Source organism: Serinus canaria, chromosome 13, assembly GCF_022539315.1.
Source record: "Serinus canaria isolate serCan28SL12 chromosome 13, serCan2020, whole genome shotgun sequence".
In the NCBI taxonomy this organism is placed as follows: Eukaryota; Metazoa; Chordata; class Aves; order Passeriformes; family Fringillidae; genus Serinus; species Serinus canaria.
The window spans coordinates 7847171-7866359 of record NC_066327.1 but is presented as its reverse complement, the minus strand read 5'-3'; the positions used below and the strand labels follow the sequence as shown (position 1 = coordinate 7866359).

The following is a 19189-nucleotide window of genomic DNA, read 5'->3' as shown; positions in this document are numbered from 1 at the left end:
GACACTTTCAGCAGCAAAGCTGTGCACAGCAGGCAGGCAAACACACTGGAGCAGCAGCTGCCAGATCTTCCATGGTTTAGTGGTTAAAGTGAAACTCCCAGGAAGTGAGAGCTGCACGTCAGCAGCAGCAGCTCAGCACATCCCACCCTGGGGAGGAGGGAGGCACCCCCAGTTCCTGGGCACAGAAGCAGCTGGGTGGTGACCCCAGAGCTGCTCCCCAAAGGGCAGCAAAGGTGACTGAGGTCACCAGGGCTGCTCCTGAAGGAAGAAGGTGAGGGGGCAGTGGCTTTCTCTGCTTTACTTTTCCTAACAATTTTCATCAAATACAAAATTCATTCTCTGTGTTCACAACAGCCAAAATCAACTCTGTCTTCTTCAAAGGTTACACCTTCAATCCTCCACTGCCTGATGAGAGTCAGTGTGCTGGAGAGGGCACAGCTGAGTTACCTCTGCACTCCCCAGCCCCCAGAGGCTCTGCTGTCTGCTGGGTCACTTTGGAGCCGCCTCACCAGCTGCTCCATGTTACCCTCTGCTGCTGGTCCCGTCCTGGGAGGGAAGCCCAGCCTGGTGACAGACCTGAGCACAAGTCCTGCTGCCTAGACAGGAGTGGGGCACGCAGCCAGGGACAGCAGCACTGCCTCTGGGGCACCAGAGGGTCTCCAGCAGCACAAACAGTCTTGGGGTACTTGGAGTTCATTCCTCTGCAGGGGCAAGCTGGGACTGGGGGGGTTTATTGGGGGAAAGCTTTCTGTTCACAGCCCATTAACTGGAGCAGATGTTAAAGATGCCAAAAAATAAAAAAGAAACCTCAAGTCCAAGGATCTCAAACTCAAGGAGTTTCAAAGCTCAAAACAAGTATGAAAACTTGCACCCCCCCAGACACAGCTGACCTGAGAAGCTGAAGATAAACAGCACAACTCAACGTAAAACACAGCTTATTTCTCCATCCTATGCAAACTAACCCAAGCCAAGCCTCTTGCAGCTTGGCTGTTTTGAAAAAAGAAACTACTTCTATACTAAAACCAACATATTAAAAGACTTGTTTTCGTTAAAAAAATAGCCCGAGTCTTGTGACTCGTTATTTACTATTCTGGTAACCCTGGCTGCATCTGCAGCTGATAGTGTTTCCTCCGAGCCAGATCAGATTGCCCTGGCCCCTGGCCAGCAGGCATGTGACTGCAGTACAGGGAACCCTCCACGCCAGCCAAGGCAGCAATGGCACAGAGACCAAGGGCAAGGATTAACTGCTTCCCAGCTCTTCAAACACCCAGGGAAGCTCTCCTGCCAGACAGCAAAGGGCAAAAATGAAAACAAAACAAAAAAAACGACACGAAGAAACCCTCCTCAAACACTACAGGGAAGTTAACTGGATTTTAAAAATAACAATCATTAAAAACTCACTTGGCCACTTTCCTCTTGGCCATCTGCAGCAGCACCCCCTCCCCTCCCTCCCCACACACACACCAGCATGTGAGGGAAAGCTCAGTTAATGAGAGACTCTGCTCTTTTGAGGGTTCCAGTACATTTAAATTGGTTTATATTTGGAAATGCCTCCAGGAGGCTGAACTCCAGCCTGGAGCTTCCAGGCACCTTGGCCCCAGCAGTGGAGCATCGAGCACAGGGGCCAGAGGAGCCCCTCAGGAAACACCTTCATATCTCACAGGGCTTGAGAGCCAGTGAAGCCCAGCCTGGCCAAGCGAAAAGAAATCCCCGAGCCAAGCCCAGCCCAATTCCTCTGGGGTCTGCCTGCCCTGCAGGTACAGGTGGCACCAAGGTGAGCAGCCCTGTTCCCACAGACACCACAGCACAGCTGCTCCCTGCTCCACCCTCATACACCCCCAACCACCCTCGGTTTCAGTACCAATTTTCAGTACCAATCAGAGACATCTTTGCCTGGTGCTGTACAAACCAAACAAGCCAGACAGCTCCTCATGATAAAAGCATCCTGCTGCAGCCCCCTCCCTCCCCAAGGAAAACACACTGACCCTCAGCACTGTGCCCCCAGAGCAGCTCTGCTATTTAGGAGCCACAACATAATGGCAAAGAAAGAAAATAATCAGTGGTTTATAAAGCTTAATTCACATACATTTGTTTCCTATCCTCATTCCATCCTTCCAAAGGTGATTTTTCCTTAAAAAGGAGCAGCAAAACGAAGGCAATCCCCACTGCAGGGAATGCAGGAGGGGGGCTCCCCCACAATCAGTGCTGGCACCACTGAGCACACTCAGTTCACAGCAGCATAAGCTGCTTAAAAATTACTGGCAGAAAATGGGATCAAATCTGTCTGCCAGAGAGCAGAGAGGTGTTTCCCCAGGCCCTGCACTCAGGGTTTCCTTGCCAGCCAGCATTTGTGCCACACAGGTATTAGTCACATGCATAATCTGTGTTATCAATGTGCTGCGCTGGCCTCAGGGACTGGGGGAGCCAAAATGTTTATGCAAGTACAGTAGCTTATTTCCTAAGTCATGTGTCTGCACAGCTGACAACCACAGAGAGTTCTAAGCCTCTAAGTCAAGTGTTAATAGCTAAACCCATCAGTGCTTTAGAAAATTAAAAATTGCTGTAAAGTGACTAATGATGCAAAGGTAGGCCTGGAGCTGGGCACCAAACTGATGGCAAATTTATCAACAGTCTCCATTTGCAGAAGCAGCCTGGGCCTTTGAGAGAAGGCAGCTTTGTTTTCCAGCTTTGACCCAGGTCCCTTTTTGCAGGCAGTGGAGTGACCTACAGCCACAGCTCCTTCCCTGCAGAGGGGACTCTGGGGTGACATGCTACCTTTCCTGATCAGTAGGGCAGCACACCCCCGTGCCCACTGATCTCAGGTTATTCTGATCACCAGATGAGTGCACATCAGCTACTCTTAAGCACCTCTGAAAATCTGGGGGGTTTAAAGAAAAAAAAAGGAAAAAACAAAAGAAAATTCTCCTTAAAACAACTGGAATGCAATGAGTTAAACCAGCAACAGGATTGCATTTTAGAATCACCAGCCCACTGAAGTCAGCACCCTTCTTCCCTCCAGCACAATTTGCTAAGAGGACAAGAATCAACACAAGTCTCAGGTTCACCAAAGGACTCATCTCCTGACTTCCCCGTGACTTCAGTGGGAAAGCAGACACCTAAAGAGATAATAGTGTCCTAAATGGGCTTGCTGAACCTGGGCCAAAGCATCTTTGCATCCAGCCTTTGGTATTTAAATATACCTCTCTCTTCTTACCAGACACATCCTGCATTGCTTTGAAAAGCAAGGGGGTCTTGCATGTCACAGAAATGAGGATGACATGCATATCACAGGGGCATAAGGACCCTGCCTAGACAGGGAGCACCAGCTGTTGCCCACCTCTGAATGCAATCCCTTAAAAAACCCCAGCAAAACCCAAAATTGCCAGAGGCTGCTGCCCCAGGAAATTCATTTCTATGAAATTAAACTGGATTTAATTAACTTCATTACACTATTAAAGAGCAATATTTATATCACCATGGAAACCTCTGCATAGAACTGGTGGTTCAGCTCCAAGTGCTGGTTATGCAATGGCCATGTCATGGGAATGATCCCAGCTCCTGGTGTGCAGTGAGTGCCAATCTGCCTGTGCCTGCTGGGACAGTGCTTTCTTCCTCAGCCTGACCACAGCAGCCTTCCTCACCCCATCCCAGCTCAGCACTGCTGAGCTCCCTCCAGGAGGAAAAGCCAGCACAGGGGATTTGGTCTGTGTTTTCAGGGCTTTTTTCCTGCTTTTGACTTGGGATAGGTGCCCCTCCCCAGCCCTCTGGAACTGTTTAACTTGGAAGGACAAAGGAGAACGGGCAAAGTCCACTGAGTATATCTTGAGGGGGAATGTTTTGGGGGAAAGGTTTGGAAAACAGCTGGGGAGCTGGTGTTAACAGAGGGTGGGAAGGCACAGAAGTGGCTCAGGGAGAGACCTGGGAGGAGAGACAGGGCAGAGCTGTGGGAGTGGAGGGATCACTGTGGCTGCTCTGAGTTGCTGAACTTGTCTCAGGCCCCTGGGCTGGATCAGTGGCTCCCAGCAGTCATGAGTTCCCTCTGCTCCCTCTCTTGGCACAGCTTATCCTATCCACAGGCCCACGTGCTCCCTCTGTTCTGCCTTCTGTCCCTACAGGACATATCCTCTGCCCTTCCTTGTGACTGCCTGGAGGTGAGCTTCTAAAAAACTTTAAAATACAGTGCGTCTTCGTCCTGCAGCACCACCTAATCTATGGCATTCAGGTAAGAAGTGGAATTGTGGAAAAATAAGTGAGTCCTCAGGATACTTCTCTGTTCAGTAAAATACATCCTGATGTCAGAAATTTCTTTTTATAACATCAGAGAGCTGTCTTCAATAATGTCTCTAAAAAGTAGCTCTACAGTGGTAGTAAAAGGAAGCACCCTGCCACTCCCATCTGAGAGGAGATGAATCACTCCAAACAGATGGATTTCATCTTAACTCCCTCCCCATGACTTCAACTATGGAAAGAAAATACAGCTAAATTCCAGGGATGTGCTTATCTGAGTTACTTTGTATAATAACTGTGGAACAGAGAGGCTCTTCAGGTACCAATAGCCAGAGATTACAGCACTGCATTTGACTATGGGAAAAGACAGCTCTCCCTCTTCCTAGCTGTTTTTCTGAAACACCTTTGGAGCACAGCTTAGAGAGGGGTGAGCTTTGCTCACAAATCACGACAATACACACTAGAGGAGGATTTCCCTAACAGGGCTTTGCAGTACTTTCCCCCCTCTCAACAGGCCACAAAAGACCATTTAAGAGGTCACTGGGAGCTTCCTTATCACCTAAAGCACACAGAACCCTGAACATCTGTGTCTTGTTCACACAGGACTAATGGACACACACACTTGGAAAAATCCAAAACCTCAGACACATTAGGAAGGCTTGGTATCACCAGTTCTTTGCTGTACTGACTTTTGCAGAAGACCTTGGACATTTTAAGTTACTTATCCTGCACTACAAGATCCTTCTAAAACAGGCTCAAGTGCTTTTGAAGAAAGAGCCAGAAAAGACAGAGACATGTGGCTCACCTGAACTCATTTAGGGCATCCACAATTCTGTTATATGCCAAACTCCGCTGGCTGGCATCAGCTGATCTCCGACTCATTTTCATGGCCTTGAAAACAATCATTAAACAGATAAGTAACACACAGCTACAGGAGCACAGAACATGGAAAACCAAGTCATGTGTTTGACTTTATCTTTTGTTCATCTGGTCATGCAAATAATTTTTTTAAGTGATAAAGTGACGGTCCAAGTGCCAACTTTCCCATCTGAGGGAAGACAGGTGAGGCACATTTGCAGCTTTTGCCTCTTTTGTGCTTTTCACTATTCAAAACATAAAAGGGGTCAAAGTTTTAACTGCAGTGATGCAATTCCCACACCCAACATCAAGTTGATCCCACTTTTGTAACTAGCAACAGGAGTTAGAAATTAATCTGACAGGACTGGGAGAACTCACACAAGTGCAAGAAGCCACAGGAACTCTGTTTACCTGTTCTATTGCACTCTTCAGTTTGTTCATGTGACTCTCAAAAAGAGGGAAGTGTGAAAAAAAGAACTCGTTAAATTTGTTGTTTTCATCTTCATCTCTTGAGAGTGAAAAAATAACCCCAATTGCTATCTTTTTCTTCCTAACAATTCCTGGGTTTGGACCAGAGCTGTCATCTGACAAGTTGAAGCTTTCATCCATGGACCTTGGAGCAGAAACAAAAGGGAAAGTTAATGTAATCCACTGCTTAAAGTTGTACCTTGGCTTCCTGTGTGATTCACTTCTTGAACATTTACCTTCAACAAATACCTTTTGCTTGAATATGTTGTCAAATCATCATCTTTGATAACAACCCCTTTGTGATTTTTTACAAACAACTATTAACTGATTCTGCAATCACAAAACTCTGGAACCAGATTCAAAGTGTTCGTAGGATCAGAATATTGGTATTCCAGTTCTCTCCCATTCTTGCCAAGAACTGGTGTTTTGAGTATGATTTTAGGGCTTCTTATCCTCAAAACTACAGCCTACAGATTTACATGTTGCTGAAGGCTTTCCAGTCAGTGAAAAAACAATGAAGGCCATGAGGAACACAGAGAGTATAAAACTTCAGCCTGACTTGCACCTCTGTAAATACCCCACTGAAAGCATCAGCAAGAGCAGATGCACATATGCAAGAGCAGAATCGGGCTGACAACGGTGCATGGGCAGCAGACAGCCCTCCCCTGCCCAGCTCACCATCGAGGGAAGACGCCGTTCTCCAGGCTGGTGGTCTGGCTGCGCCGCCAGCGCCGCTGGTAGCTGCTGGCACAGCTCTTGTTGAACGAGGAGCCCGGGGATGGAAACGGGGTGATGAGCAGACTGCTGAGAGATGCTGCAAGAACAAGAGGAATAAAAACCTCTCCCGAAAAAAGAGAATTCGGAATATAACACCAGCAACTAAACCAAGTCTCTCAAGAGATACCGATGTTGCATCTCAAGTGCCTTCTCTTTTGCTTATCTCTGTTTCTAATATAAAAACAACCAGTTTATAATGACATTAACAAGCCATGCAAGCATGACAAGGGTGGGACAGTCCTGCTGATTTACATAATAGGTAATGCACAGGATGCACCTTGCTCAGCAACCTGAGTATCAGGAAATAAATTCCTTGTGGAAAGGAGTAATGTTGATCACATCCTTTAAAAGCCTTTACAATCCTAGCCCAAGTGTCCAACATTCTGAATTTGGAGGGAGGAAAGGGGGGCTGTTGAGGCCAATTCATGTTCTAACATTACCATCTTAGGAACACAGAATCACAGAATGATTTGGGTTGGAAGGGATCTGAAAGCTCATCTCATTCCATCCCCTGCCATGGGCAGGGACACCTTTCACTAGACCAGATTGTTCCAAGCCCCATCCAACCTGGCCTCCTGGATTTGGAAAGGAGATTAACAGCAAGTATTGTTTAGAAATGCTGCAAGCTCATTTCAATATTAAATCTGCCTTGCTTGTTTGCAGCTTGTTTAATAAAAGATACTGCTGTCAGGTTACTGTGAGGTGCCCAACACACACCCTCAACACCAGCACCATCTGGACCTGTACAGAGAGGTGCCATTAATGTCACAGAGCAAACCAGAACAATCCCATTTCAGCACTACTTCATGATGTGCAGAGATCCCAAGACAAATGAATACTTTTGGAGTTTACAGGGTTAACAGATGGAACTGCCATTACCAGATCTCGCTATACCGCTGTCTCTGTCCTCATTCTGTTCCCTCCCAGGCATATCCATAGGGTTGCTGTGAACTGTAAAACAAGGAATACCAATTAGCAGGGGAATGTACAGTTCCTTTCTTGTTTGCAGATCTCCATGTAATTAATGAAACAAAAACATGCTCATTAATTCAGATCAACAGCACTGTACAAGGCCATCACCAAGAAAGGCTGCTTAGCTGAACAAACCAAAACACTTACCTGAGAAGCCTGTGTGTGTTTTTCTCAAGTCCATACACCTATTTTAGGACAAACTAAAACCAGGACTTTGTTACTGTCCACTGATAATTTTCAATAAAATTTTATTGTACCAAGAGGATGTTGGTCACATTTGTAGTACTCAATGTATAGGCAAAACCCAAAACTCAAAATAAACACAACTTCATTCTTATAACAGCTTTCTCAGGTATTAGGTATGTATTTTTAAAGGAATTTTGAATGCTGTCTTTAAGAAATTGAAACTTTTAAGTTGTGAGCAGTGCATTGGTTGTTCAACTAAGCTGTAAGCTGTCCAGATTCACAGTCTGCATATAGATCAAAGGTGTGTCAGGCTCAACAGTCTTTAAATGTGATATATTTTACAAATATTGTGTGAAATAAAGCTACTCAGCCATGGAAATAAGATCCACTAAAAGCAAGAAATGTCCATTTTGAATTAATCTAATTTAGCTCTAATTTTTACAGTTTGGTTGAAACCAATCCAGATCAAAATAGCTTGACCTCATTGTGAAATATTATCCCCATAAATATTAATTCCAAATTTAAATATTTAAGTTTCCAAAACAGAACAACACAGACAATCCCAAAGTGGACTATTAAATGCCTGCTGTCCTCTGGGGATTTAAGGAAAGTGTCCAGAAAGGTAAGAGAGCAAACACCACTGTCCTTTTTTTTTTTTTAAATATGAGATCTTATTTGCAGGGCTAAACTACAAATCCACAGAGTTTGTCACCCCAGCTAGACTAGCCCCACAGCACAGCACACAGCACACAGCAAACCTGCAAAGAAAGAGGCGCTCCGGATGAGGCGGAGCGGACCTTGCTCTGAGAATGCCCGCCTGGGGCTGCAAAGCTGGGAAAGACCTACATGGCAAAACGTAAAATACACATCAGAGAATGAGGTTAGTAAAGCAGAACAGTCCATAGGGAGGGGGCCAGGGCAGGGAGAGGTTTGAGCCAACATAAATGCAGAGTAACGCAGGCAGGAGAACAGCTCTGAGGCTTTACCAGAATGCTGATGTGAGGATGAGTCTCACAGCTGGGCTATACAGTATTTATAGATTACAATAATAGACCCAGCTTTCCACTGTCTCCCATACAAGGATGGGGTTTTTCAAAAGAGCTTTTTCTTTTTTTTAATTTTAAGGTTGAAAAATGATTAATTTATGCAGGCTCAAAGCCTAACTTGACCACAAACAGGAGATTCATCACAGAGAATAATGTTTGTTTTAACATCCACACTGGTGGGGTGCCTGGGAACACTGCTTCTGAAGACAAGGAGGAAGGAGGAGAGAGAAGGCAGGAATTCATCTTAGTAGAACCAACAGAAAATTATAGGCTGAAGTAGTTCTGAGAATAGTCAGTACATAAGTTGAGTGAAATGATCACATACAAAATAAACGTTAGCAGTCTCAGTAGTTAATTTTAAAAGTAATACTGGATTATAGCTATACCAGGAAAACAATGTATTTACTGTATACAAAGCCAGAAAAAACACATAAGTATTTTCAAAGACTTAATTGCCAGTCCCCCTCCTATATTTGAAGCCAATGCTCACTCAAAGTTTTCTGATTATACAAAACACAAAGGCTGCACCTCAAAGCTCCCCTCCATTCTCTTAGGCCTCCAGTCATTAAAGGGAACACATAACCAGGGCTGCTTTGTTTTTTTTAACCAGCACATGTGAAAAAAGCACCTTGTAAGTAGTTCCCAGCCAAAACACATAAACCCTCCTCCTGTCACAGGTGAGTCAGGAGCAGTCTCTGCTGCTGAGCAGAGTTGTTAGAAATGCTGCAGTTACAGATTAACTCCTCTCCCTGCTTTACCTAGGGTTCCCTCTGTGCTCAAACGGGAACTGTAAACAAACACTGTTGAAAACTTGTGCAGCTCAATCACAAAGAAAACTTCAGCATCCTCTTCTTGCTGGCACCCTTGTGCCTCTTGCCACACACCCTTGCCCCGAGGTGTCCATACCTCCTGCTCAGTTCTTGGGGCGGTCACCAGAGTCACCCCACAGCTGGACACAGGGAAACAGGTGGCACTGGCTACACCTGAATCACTCCATGCCTAAGATTTGCCTTATCTGAACTGGAACTTGCAGTTTAGATCACTCTAATGCTACAGCAAATTTCTGCCAGGCACAAGCCACAGCAAACCCTAACAGTAGATAATGGTGATCTGTCTCTCAGATCAGGCACCACATTCATGCAAAAATTTCAACTGAAGCCTGAAAGGACTGTGGGAAATGAATTTGTAGGTTGCAAGGTTCTTACAACCTTAACTGGTTTCCCTTACAAATGGACTACTGCAAATTATTTTAATGAGGTATACAGCTCATGAGCTTGAGAAGCAGTTAAGCCCATGCTTAGGCTCAGCCTTAGCAAAGTCAATGTGAAGGAAAGCAGTAAACACCCCTAAAATCTGGAACCACATCAAAGTCAGAAACCCATTTAAGAGTAACACAGTCATCAAAATACTCCTTACTTACAACCCTATAAAAGCACATTTTACACACAGCAATATCCTGGAAAGCAATTGTGAAAATAACCCCCTTATTCCACTTACAACAGACATTTGTTTGGAAAGTCAACAATCAAAATGAACAGAAAGGGGAGAGAGAGCCACGGATCAGGCTGCTACACTGGACAACCAAGCACTGAAGCCCAGTTTTATCAGCTCAACTGTTCCCAAGAGGAAAAGCCAAGACCTTGTTATCTAATGTTCATGGAGCCTCCACCCACAGCTCCTCCAGGGAAGCTGAGAACTGAGGACACCAGATGGTTTCTCAAGACTGCTTAGCTGCCATGGTCAGCCAGAGGAGAGAACACAAAGACTCTGTCTAATCTGATCCAAAGCTCCAGCACAGCTGTGCAAGGTTAACTGAGACTCATACAGGACACACAGCCACAAGTGCTCAGGTGGGCAGAGTACAGAGCAGAACAGGAATTATTAATGACAATAAAACCAGGGAACTGAGCCAGGCAGAATCAGTCCTGCCTGATCAGAGATATGCTGTTCAGGAATTTCTACAGAATTATTTTCCAACATTTTCTGTATTTGAACTTAAGTACATATAAATATTTCTATTATGTACTTTCTATACACATATGCAGCTGTGTATACTGAATGACTGCTAATTCCCTGAACAGTCCAAGTTATTCTCCTCCAAGCTCCATCAGCATTAATTTTCTGTTACATCTTTAGCTTTTTAAAAATTTGATTCTGTTTAAAATATTTGCATATTCTAGAATCTATGATTACTCAATTAAAGATATCAGCAAATAATATCTGTTTGCAATTACCTATATTCCCAAGAAGTCCATTCATAATTGTACTGTGGTCAGGCTTTAATGTATTGCTGTCTTGATTAATGAACTCAAGACTGTCCTGCAACCTATAACAAACATAAAACATATTAAAAAACCAGTGATTTGCATTTCAGTAGAATAGAGAGATAGTTCATTATAGCCAAAATGGAGCAGACAAGGTAAGAAAAAAGGCTTCTACCAGAAAAACCTTTCATAGCCTAAGCCACATCTTCAGGTGGGTCACCTAATAACAGAAAACAGATATTTTTGTAATATATTTTTATAATATTTTTGTATTTTGATATTTTTGTAGTTTTCTTCATCTTGGACTGAATCCCCAAGGTTGCAGGTAGGTACTTTTGTATCTTACAACATCAAGCTTCACCCTATCAGCATGGAAGGAATGGTTCACTCATTCCCTTAGAGCCAGCTGAGGTGGGAAGACAACTGTGAGGGAAAGATGAGGACACCACTGACAGGAGGTAGCAAGGAGTTATTTTTTCAGAGAAAGAATCTGGAGGGTCCAAAGAAAGTCCTGTGTGTCCTTACATTCACCTGCTTCTGTGCAACAGCTACAAAGGGCAGGGCACTCACGTGTTCAGGCTGCCGTAGATGCTGCTTCCCGTGCGAGCTGTGAACACCTTGCTGAGCATGAGCTGGGGAGGGGAGCTGGGGAAGAGGAGGGAAGATGTCAGTCACAAACAGGGCCAAGACAGGCTTTGCCTTCCATTTCACAGCCCTACACATTTTATTGACCTTAAGACGACACAACAGCCTTTTATTTCATAAATGACATCAGACTGACTTTGAAGCAAACACAGAGATCCATTTTACTCTGCACTGGTGCCATTCAATTCACTGGTTATCAGCACTGAGGAGTGAGTTTTCTGAAAACACCTGCAGCAAAACGTTATTCTTACCGGATCTGATGAATTTTCAATGTGGAGCCCTTGTAGCTCATGGCCACAGAGCCAAACATCATCTCTCCAAGCATGTTGGCATCTGAGGAGCACCGAGAACCCTGCAAAAAAATCAAACCCACCAACGTTCGGTTTTAAGAATTTTAGAGGCACATTTCTACTAAAGCAACACACAAGAGAAAAAATATTCCTTATTTAAAAGATAAATATGCAAAATATCTTGCTGGAACACTGTTGAACATGCAAAGTTGAACAGTTTAATCAAGATAATGCTAACAGAGAAAGTGATCTTCACAATGGCTATGAGCTCAACCACTAAAACCATACAACAAACCAAATCCACCTAGGTGAGAGGAAGCAGATTCCAACAGCACTGAGCCAGGGGACTGAACTTTTAAGAATGTGTTAACACACCTCACTGAATTAAGCCTAAACCTTGTTCCTGCTTGACAAGAAGAATCAGCAGTTCACTGGAGATGTTAGGCTGTGCAATAGAGCCAAAGGGACCAATGTTTACTTGACAAAGACTGATTCATAACAAATCCATGGATGATATTTTATATGGGATTAATCTCTCCCTGGTGCATCTGTGATGGCACCAGGAAAGAGATGCAGCATCATGATGCTGCACCTGATGCCAGGTGCAATTCCTGCTTCTCTGGTGGCAGGAGCTTGCTGTAAAAGGCACACAGGCTAAATACCAAGGAGCAAAGTCATTTTGCTGCATCACTAGCTAGGGCAAATTCTGCAAACAAAACCCTAAAATTAAAAAATTACTCAGGGCAATCAACTGGAGACAACTGCTCTGCAGACAGACTTCTTATTTGTTATGTTTTCAATGACTGTGATTACTGTCCCTTTGTCCAGGGCTGTTTCACCTCCAGGCCAGCAGAGTGTAAGTGCTGGGTCTCTACTTGTGCCTTGCCCTGAATAATTTAGAATGTGGTGATCACTCACTAACACAGCTCAGCCAGCTCTCAGGTGAGGAGGTTTGGCACTGGGCAAAAGAGCAACACGTTTCCTTCAAAGTGTGTGATAGTATGTAATTACTCCATTCCCTGGAGCAATCCTTCCAAAAGATCCCTTAAACCCCTCACAGAAACAACTCTGCTGGAAGATGCTCAGTGCATCTCCATATTCCTCATGCAAGCTCTGAACAACCAGAATCCTGCATAGCCATGTATTCTACACAGGACTGAAATACAGAATGTTAGAATGGTTTGGGCTGGAAGAGACCCTGAAGCTCTCTAGTCCCAGCCCCTGCCATAGGCAGGGACACCTCCCACTAGCCCAGGCTGCTCCAAGCCCAGTCCAGCCTGGCCTTGAACATTTCCAGGGGTAGGGCAGCCACAGCTTCTCTGGGCAACCTGTGCCAGTGTCAGACAGTGAGCCTGGAGCACAACCAAGGACAGGGTGTCCCCACCACAGACCCCTACAGGCAGCAAGAATAGCTGTGAACATCCCACTCAGTGTTCCTGCTCACACCAGCCCACAGAACAAGAGCAGGAACAAGGAAATCAGCCAAAAGGCAGCACACTTACAACATTTCTCAATTTTTAGTTCTTTTCAAGCACTCTCAATTAAGCTGATGACATTTTTAACAGCCATACTTTTAACCTCTGAAATCTATCCCTGCAAGGAGAGGGGATGACTGAAAGCAGAAACCACAGCTGTAAAAATGAAGGTACAACTCCAGGGTTTGTAAGTGTTCAGTGTCAGGAAAAAAGCTGATCATTAGCTGGGCCTCAGTGAAATTTGCATCTCTGCCTCCCAGGACATCCCACTGCTCAGGTGCACTGTAGGCAGTACTGGAAAAACTAGAATTGAAAACCAGTCAGTATGAACCAGCAGCTCCAAGGAAATCTCAGCATAGATGTTAAAGACTCCAGGAAATAACAGGTTTGCCAGCATCACAAAACCCTGTCTTAGGAACACAGCAAATTACTACAGCCTCACACTATGATTGTTATTTTTAAATCTGTTGCAGATCTCCAAATGAGGGACACAATTCTGATTAAATGTCAAGCCCTTGATGGTGGGTTTTGATTTCAACTTTCTGCTGTTGTGAAAATATCATTCTAAAGCTCAGTAAAAATACTTAAACTGAAAGTATCGATTTTCTTTATCATTCAGCCAAATTAAAGTGAAAATCAGCTGCTTTCAAATTTAATTATAGGGGTTTCCTTTTCCTCTGAAAGACAGACAAGCCCTGCTGAAGGCAAAGAGTGTGATAAGATGAGCCCATGGCCTGTTCAGTCTGGCATTTTCTCTACAATTAATAACAGTCATTTTACCATGCATAACCAAAGACACATATTTCATGCATTTAGTATGGAAACATCGTTACAGCTCAACTCTCTGGGCCTCTAATGCTGCAAAATACAGGTCACTCAAGACCAAAGCAGAGTACAACCAACTGGGGAAAGGGGTTAAACATTAAAAACTCAAACAAAAAGTAGCCAAGGAGCATCTGGCAAAAAGGGCACAGCCTGGGGCACTGACAGCCTGGACACAAACCAACTCCTCAGGTCACAGTTTAGAGCTCCCATAGAAACTGATCATAAAATACCCACAAGTGTTTGTGATTGCACATTAGCACATTAGAGGTAGTGACATTTGCATGATTTGGAAATTACATTTCTGAACATATTTACAGCTTTTAATACTCCCTTTACTGTACATATTGTCCTGTCAATAACTAAGTATATCTGTAAAATAAGAAGGCAATAAGGAAATAAGTGTTAAATGTGGGACATAATTACAAATATGGAACCCTGGAACAAATCCTATTTCACCTTGCAATTATAATTGCTCACATATAATCAAAGTGTATTTAAACAAGAAAACATAAAGCAGTATTTTTAAAATCCCAGAGTATTACATTATTTGAACTTCTATTTTATAGCCTTACAAAAAACAAACAGGAGAATTTATAAATACTGCAAATCCAGTAAGTAACCTCTGAGGCTACAGACACAGCAGTTAGAACATAGGAAATGCCAGGCTGAGTGAAGTCTGGACAAACTTACTCTGGCCCTTCTGCATACTCAATACTAAATTTTATTGCACATTAAAGAATTCTTAGATTTTTGTCCTTCTGCTCACTTGCTAGGGAAGCCTGGAAGGAGTGTGATGAATGCAGTAGATAGTTCACTATAAATATGCTGTGGAAGACCAACTTCAGCTGAAAGTGTGTGGCACAGTCACACAGCCACTGAGATTTCAGCTCAACTCAGAAACATTTTGAGAGAGTGATACACATGAGGAAATGGGAACTTCAAAAGGAAAACTTTCCACATCTTTAAAATACACCCTCATGCCAAACACTAAAATTCATTTTCTTTAGTAACATTGAGCATTGTTTGCAGAGAGCCTGCTCTGGAGCAGAGCCAGGCTCTGGGTAGTGGGGGGCATGGTTTTTCTTGGGCACACAGTGCACAAAGGAGGTTGCTTTGTGCTGGAAGGGAGCTGCTGACAGAAACATCTCTTCCTTTCATAACCACAGTAAATGCCCTGCCAGGAAGGGAGGAACGGAAAACAGATCTTCAGCCACCTTACCCAAGCTGTGGAAAAGAGTGTGATGAGACAGAGAAAACAAGAATACACAGCTTGCCAAATATAGCAGGAGTTAACGTGACAGTAGGAAAGTCAGTGCTGGAAGCTTCTTCATTTCTATCTACAGGAGATTAAGACATCAGTAGTATTGTACTCCAGAGCAGGTTGTGGAGATAGCAGCTTCCCTCAAACACACAATTACTTCATTACAAAGAGTGAAAAGGGCTTAGTTCTATTTTAGGGTGGCTTAATATAAAACACTTGTGATCTGTGGAAGGAGAGATGACAAAAATATATCCGTGTCAGATGACTCTAGCTACTCTCATGGCCAAAATCTCTTATATAAAATGGAACTCAAGTGCACCAAATCCCTTAAAAAGCTGTTACACAGACCATCCCTACAGACAATGTGCCTCTCCCTTATTTCCCTGGCATTTGACAATGAGATAGACTACTTCATCTACACCAAGATATTTGTGCCTAGCCTGATCACATCAAATGAGTGTTATCACCTGGGTCACAAAATGGAACAAATGCCCTGGAGAAGTTGCTGCCATTCAAGACATCCCAAGAGAACCAGCTGGTTGGTTTTAGACGTGGTAATACCCAAAGCTACAGTGCTAAACATTCCTGAGTCATACCCAAGGTCTTGGTTCTGACTGAAACCTGCTCTCCACTGCCAGCCTCTCATTTCAAGTACTTTATAACAGTTGTGCCTCACCTGCTGTTAGCATTTGACATGTGTTATAGAGGGGGAAAAAAGTGACTCACCTGGTATTTTGGGCATTGCTCTTTTGGATCAGAGAACGAGGAGGATGAATTGATGGAACTATCCAAGGAAGAAGAGCTGTCTCCTCCAGGCTTTAACTGGCAACATTTCCCAAAAACTCTCACCTGAGCATCACTGCAGAGTTTCTGAAATAAAGACAACACATGTGTGACACACTAAGCCCCACGACCTGAAACCACTGTTAATATCATTGCACTTACCTGTTTAAGTAAGATATTTAGCAGCTGAAAGGCTCATGCCCCAGGAAAAAGGTAATATACATATGTAACAAATTACATATATAACATTATAACATATAACCATATCTCCTGCAGCCTGGCTGTCCAAAGGAAAGCTGAGCTCTCTTACTGCCAATTAGCCAGAAGCCAACAGGTCACTACAACTCCATCTTCCTAAGTAGACTTTTTTAGACCCAGGATTAGGAGAGAGGATGGTACCAAAGCATTTAAAGGAAGGATGGCAATGTCCACCTTACTCCCTGTGCCTGTCAGAGTGGAGATGACACAGGAGTGTAAGCAGCAGCTCACCATTAATTATCAAGCAAGAATAACACAGAATTCAGGAGATTCATGTTACAAAGGCAAGTGGAGAGAAAAGATCCTGTTTTTCAGAGATCTCTCCCTAGCTGTGTCTAAGCCCCCTGGTCTTTCTCAAGAGTGGCACAGAGGTGACACATTCCTTACATTTTCTGTCTGAGGGAATTGTGAGGCTGAAATGCTAAAAAACACAGTGCTACAGAGAAGGCAGAAAAGATTTGCAAAATTATGCAGAATCAATCCAAAAGGTAAATTCTGATAGAGATTCAGACAGAAAGCAGAGCAGAGAGTTCAGAGGGCCCAGATGGAGCTGGAACTGATGTACAGGATGGGCAGGATCTGTGTTCACTCTACACACAGAGAATTATCAATCACTGGCATGGGAGATGCTTCACTATGTTTCATTCACTATTTAAAAGCATTTGTGATTTCCCTGGAGAATCCCAGCATCCCAAGCACAATCAGCATCCACCAAGTTAATGCAGTTTACACAGCACTGGCATTGTCAACCCTCTTCACCTAAAGATCTCAATGTATTTTTCACACACTCGTTACACTTCAGCACACCCCCGTAAGGTTGGCATTATTTACATCTGCTGGTAGGCAGCACTAGGAGACAGAAATAGTCTACACTGCTCAAAATTCCACACTAACTCTGCCCTAAGACTTCCTTAATTACCATTTCCTACACAATTACCAAACCAGTAAGAGCAAGCTGGAAGCAAACCCTGCTGAAAGCAAGGTTTAAGGACAGATGGGAACACAGAAATGCTGTTATGTGTCACAGCTTCATCTCTGGACTCATAGCTCCCTGCCACAAGCTTCCTCTTCATGCAAAAACATGGCCATGTCTCAACTTTTAAGGAAAAGGCACAAAGAAAAGTGTGAAATAGCCAGGGCACACATTAGTTACTCCATGACTGCTCAATAATCAGCAACAGCTGCTTGAAAAGATGACTGGCCTTACTGCTGTGGAGAGATGGGAGTCCCATGCCTCTGTCCTAGGTTGCCCAGGTTATTTTTTTAGGGACAGGTGACTTAAATTTGGCCTTAACTGTGGGTGAGGTTCAGCAAAGCAGCAGAAAATGGCCAGGATTATAAAACCCCACGTGGCAGCCTTCACTGCTGCTCCCTTAGAGAGCTGCTGCCACAGAAAGCCTCAAGGAAAAATGTGCAGAGGAGTTAGTAATTCTGTGGCAGAGGGGAGGGAAGTGTTCCCCCAGCCCTGTCAGCTCTCCTGACACAAAGCAGTGTCCTCTCCTTTCCACACAGTGGAGAGCTGGTTGAAATCCTGCAATATGTAGATTTGCTAATGGCTACTGAGGATCTGTGGCTTGAGCACAGTGCACAATGGCTGGAACATGTGAACCATCATCATATGACTTCAGTAGGAGCTCGTGAACTAGAATTGCATTTTATCTCTGACACAAACAACAATGTCCTAGGCTAGGCAAGCATCATGTGATAAAACCACATACAATCCACAGGGTTACAGCAGCTTTTGCAGGCAAACCACATTTCAGCTTGCATTTTCCATCAGATGTTGAAAGTTCCTTCTAAAATGTTACAATTATAACTAAGCTTCCTTGAGACTGTAGAAATGCATTTACTGACTTTACAAGAGAAAATAAAATTCTGTGCATTAAAAAGAACAGGCTGAGTTTGCAAATCAATTCCTTTTACATAATTTCTTCTCATTGTCACTGCATTTTTCTGCACAGCAGCTTTTCCCAGATCCACTGGGTGGTCAGGTAACTTGCAGTAATAGTTGCCTAATTTAAATAGCAAACCAGGAAAATGGCTGTTTGGTCCTTGCAGCAGAGTTTAATGAACCAAAACTCCTGCAAGGAGTCTTTAAATGAGGTCAGAATCTTTCAGCTCCCACTTTTCAGACTCTTGTGAACAGTAAATCCCTCCTAAAATGCAGACCACTGATGAATTTCAGTGTTTGCTCTTTCACAAACGTAGCATGTGTTTAAGATGAACTCCCTGCACAATGAAATCAAGTACTTGCAGTGACCCTCTCCTCTGCAATTTCTGACTTCAAATGTCAATGAAATTTTAGATGCTACAAATCTCAAGATATTATCCATCAAAGGAGTAGGATTACTTGCATTCTCACATAATATTCCAAAGAAATTCAAGCCAGGCTTCCAAAAATAAAAAAATAACCTCATTATTTAAGAACTATACAAGGGAATGTTTCAAAGCTGTGAATTTTCTTCCCAATTAGAGCGAGTTGCATCAAATCTGATCCCTGGGCAGGGTGGTGCTGGAGTGCTCTGAAATGCCCATTTTTGCTGGAGAGCAGAACATCTGCTGGAAGGATGCCTCTGCTCCTGGCTGCCACCCTGCTCTCCCTGCTGGGGTCACACTCTGTTCTCTCCCTGCCAGCTCACTGCAGATACCACCCAGCTCCAAAGACTTCTGGCAGTCCCAGTTCTGACATTAGAGGTCATCGTTGGCTGAAAGTCTTGGAGACCTATCAGGTAGATCTGAAGAAAACTTAAAGTAAAATGTCTTTATAGGGTACAGGGTACAAAGTCATTTTCTTCCTCAGTTCCTCCTCTGGAGTCTCTCTTCTCCACATCTGTCAGCAAAGCCTTTTAACTCT

At 43.8% G+C, this 19189-nt stretch overlaps 1 protein-coding gene across 2 annotated transcripts in view; it reads right to left on the bottom strand.

The window, feature by feature from the left end:
- The window catches only part of FNIP1 (folliculin interacting protein 1), a 64822-nt gene that overhangs the window by 12724 nt on the left and 32909 nt on the right, over positions 1-19189 (bottom strand). Inside the window, exons 3-11 of one of the 2 annotated variants that reach the window (XM_009091364.4) lie at positions 16021-16164; positions 11695-11795; positions 11369-11443; positions 10769-10860; positions 8247-8330; positions 7210-7281; positions 6232-6367; positions 5497-5698; positions 5033-5118 (exon numbers count right to left, since the gene is read on the bottom strand). In XM_009091364.4, coding sequence (XP_009089612.1) covers positions 5033-5118; positions 5497-5698; positions 6232-6367; positions 7210-7281; positions 8247-8330; positions 10769-10860; positions 11369-11443; positions 11695-11795; positions 16021-16164 — 992 coding nt within the window. The remainder of the gene's footprint in view (positions 1-5032; positions 5119-5496; positions 5699-6231; positions 6368-7209; positions 7282-8246; positions 8331-10768; positions 10861-11368; positions 11444-11694; positions 11796-16020; positions 16165-19189) is intronic. The other variant, XM_009091365.4, reaches the window with a different exon arrangement.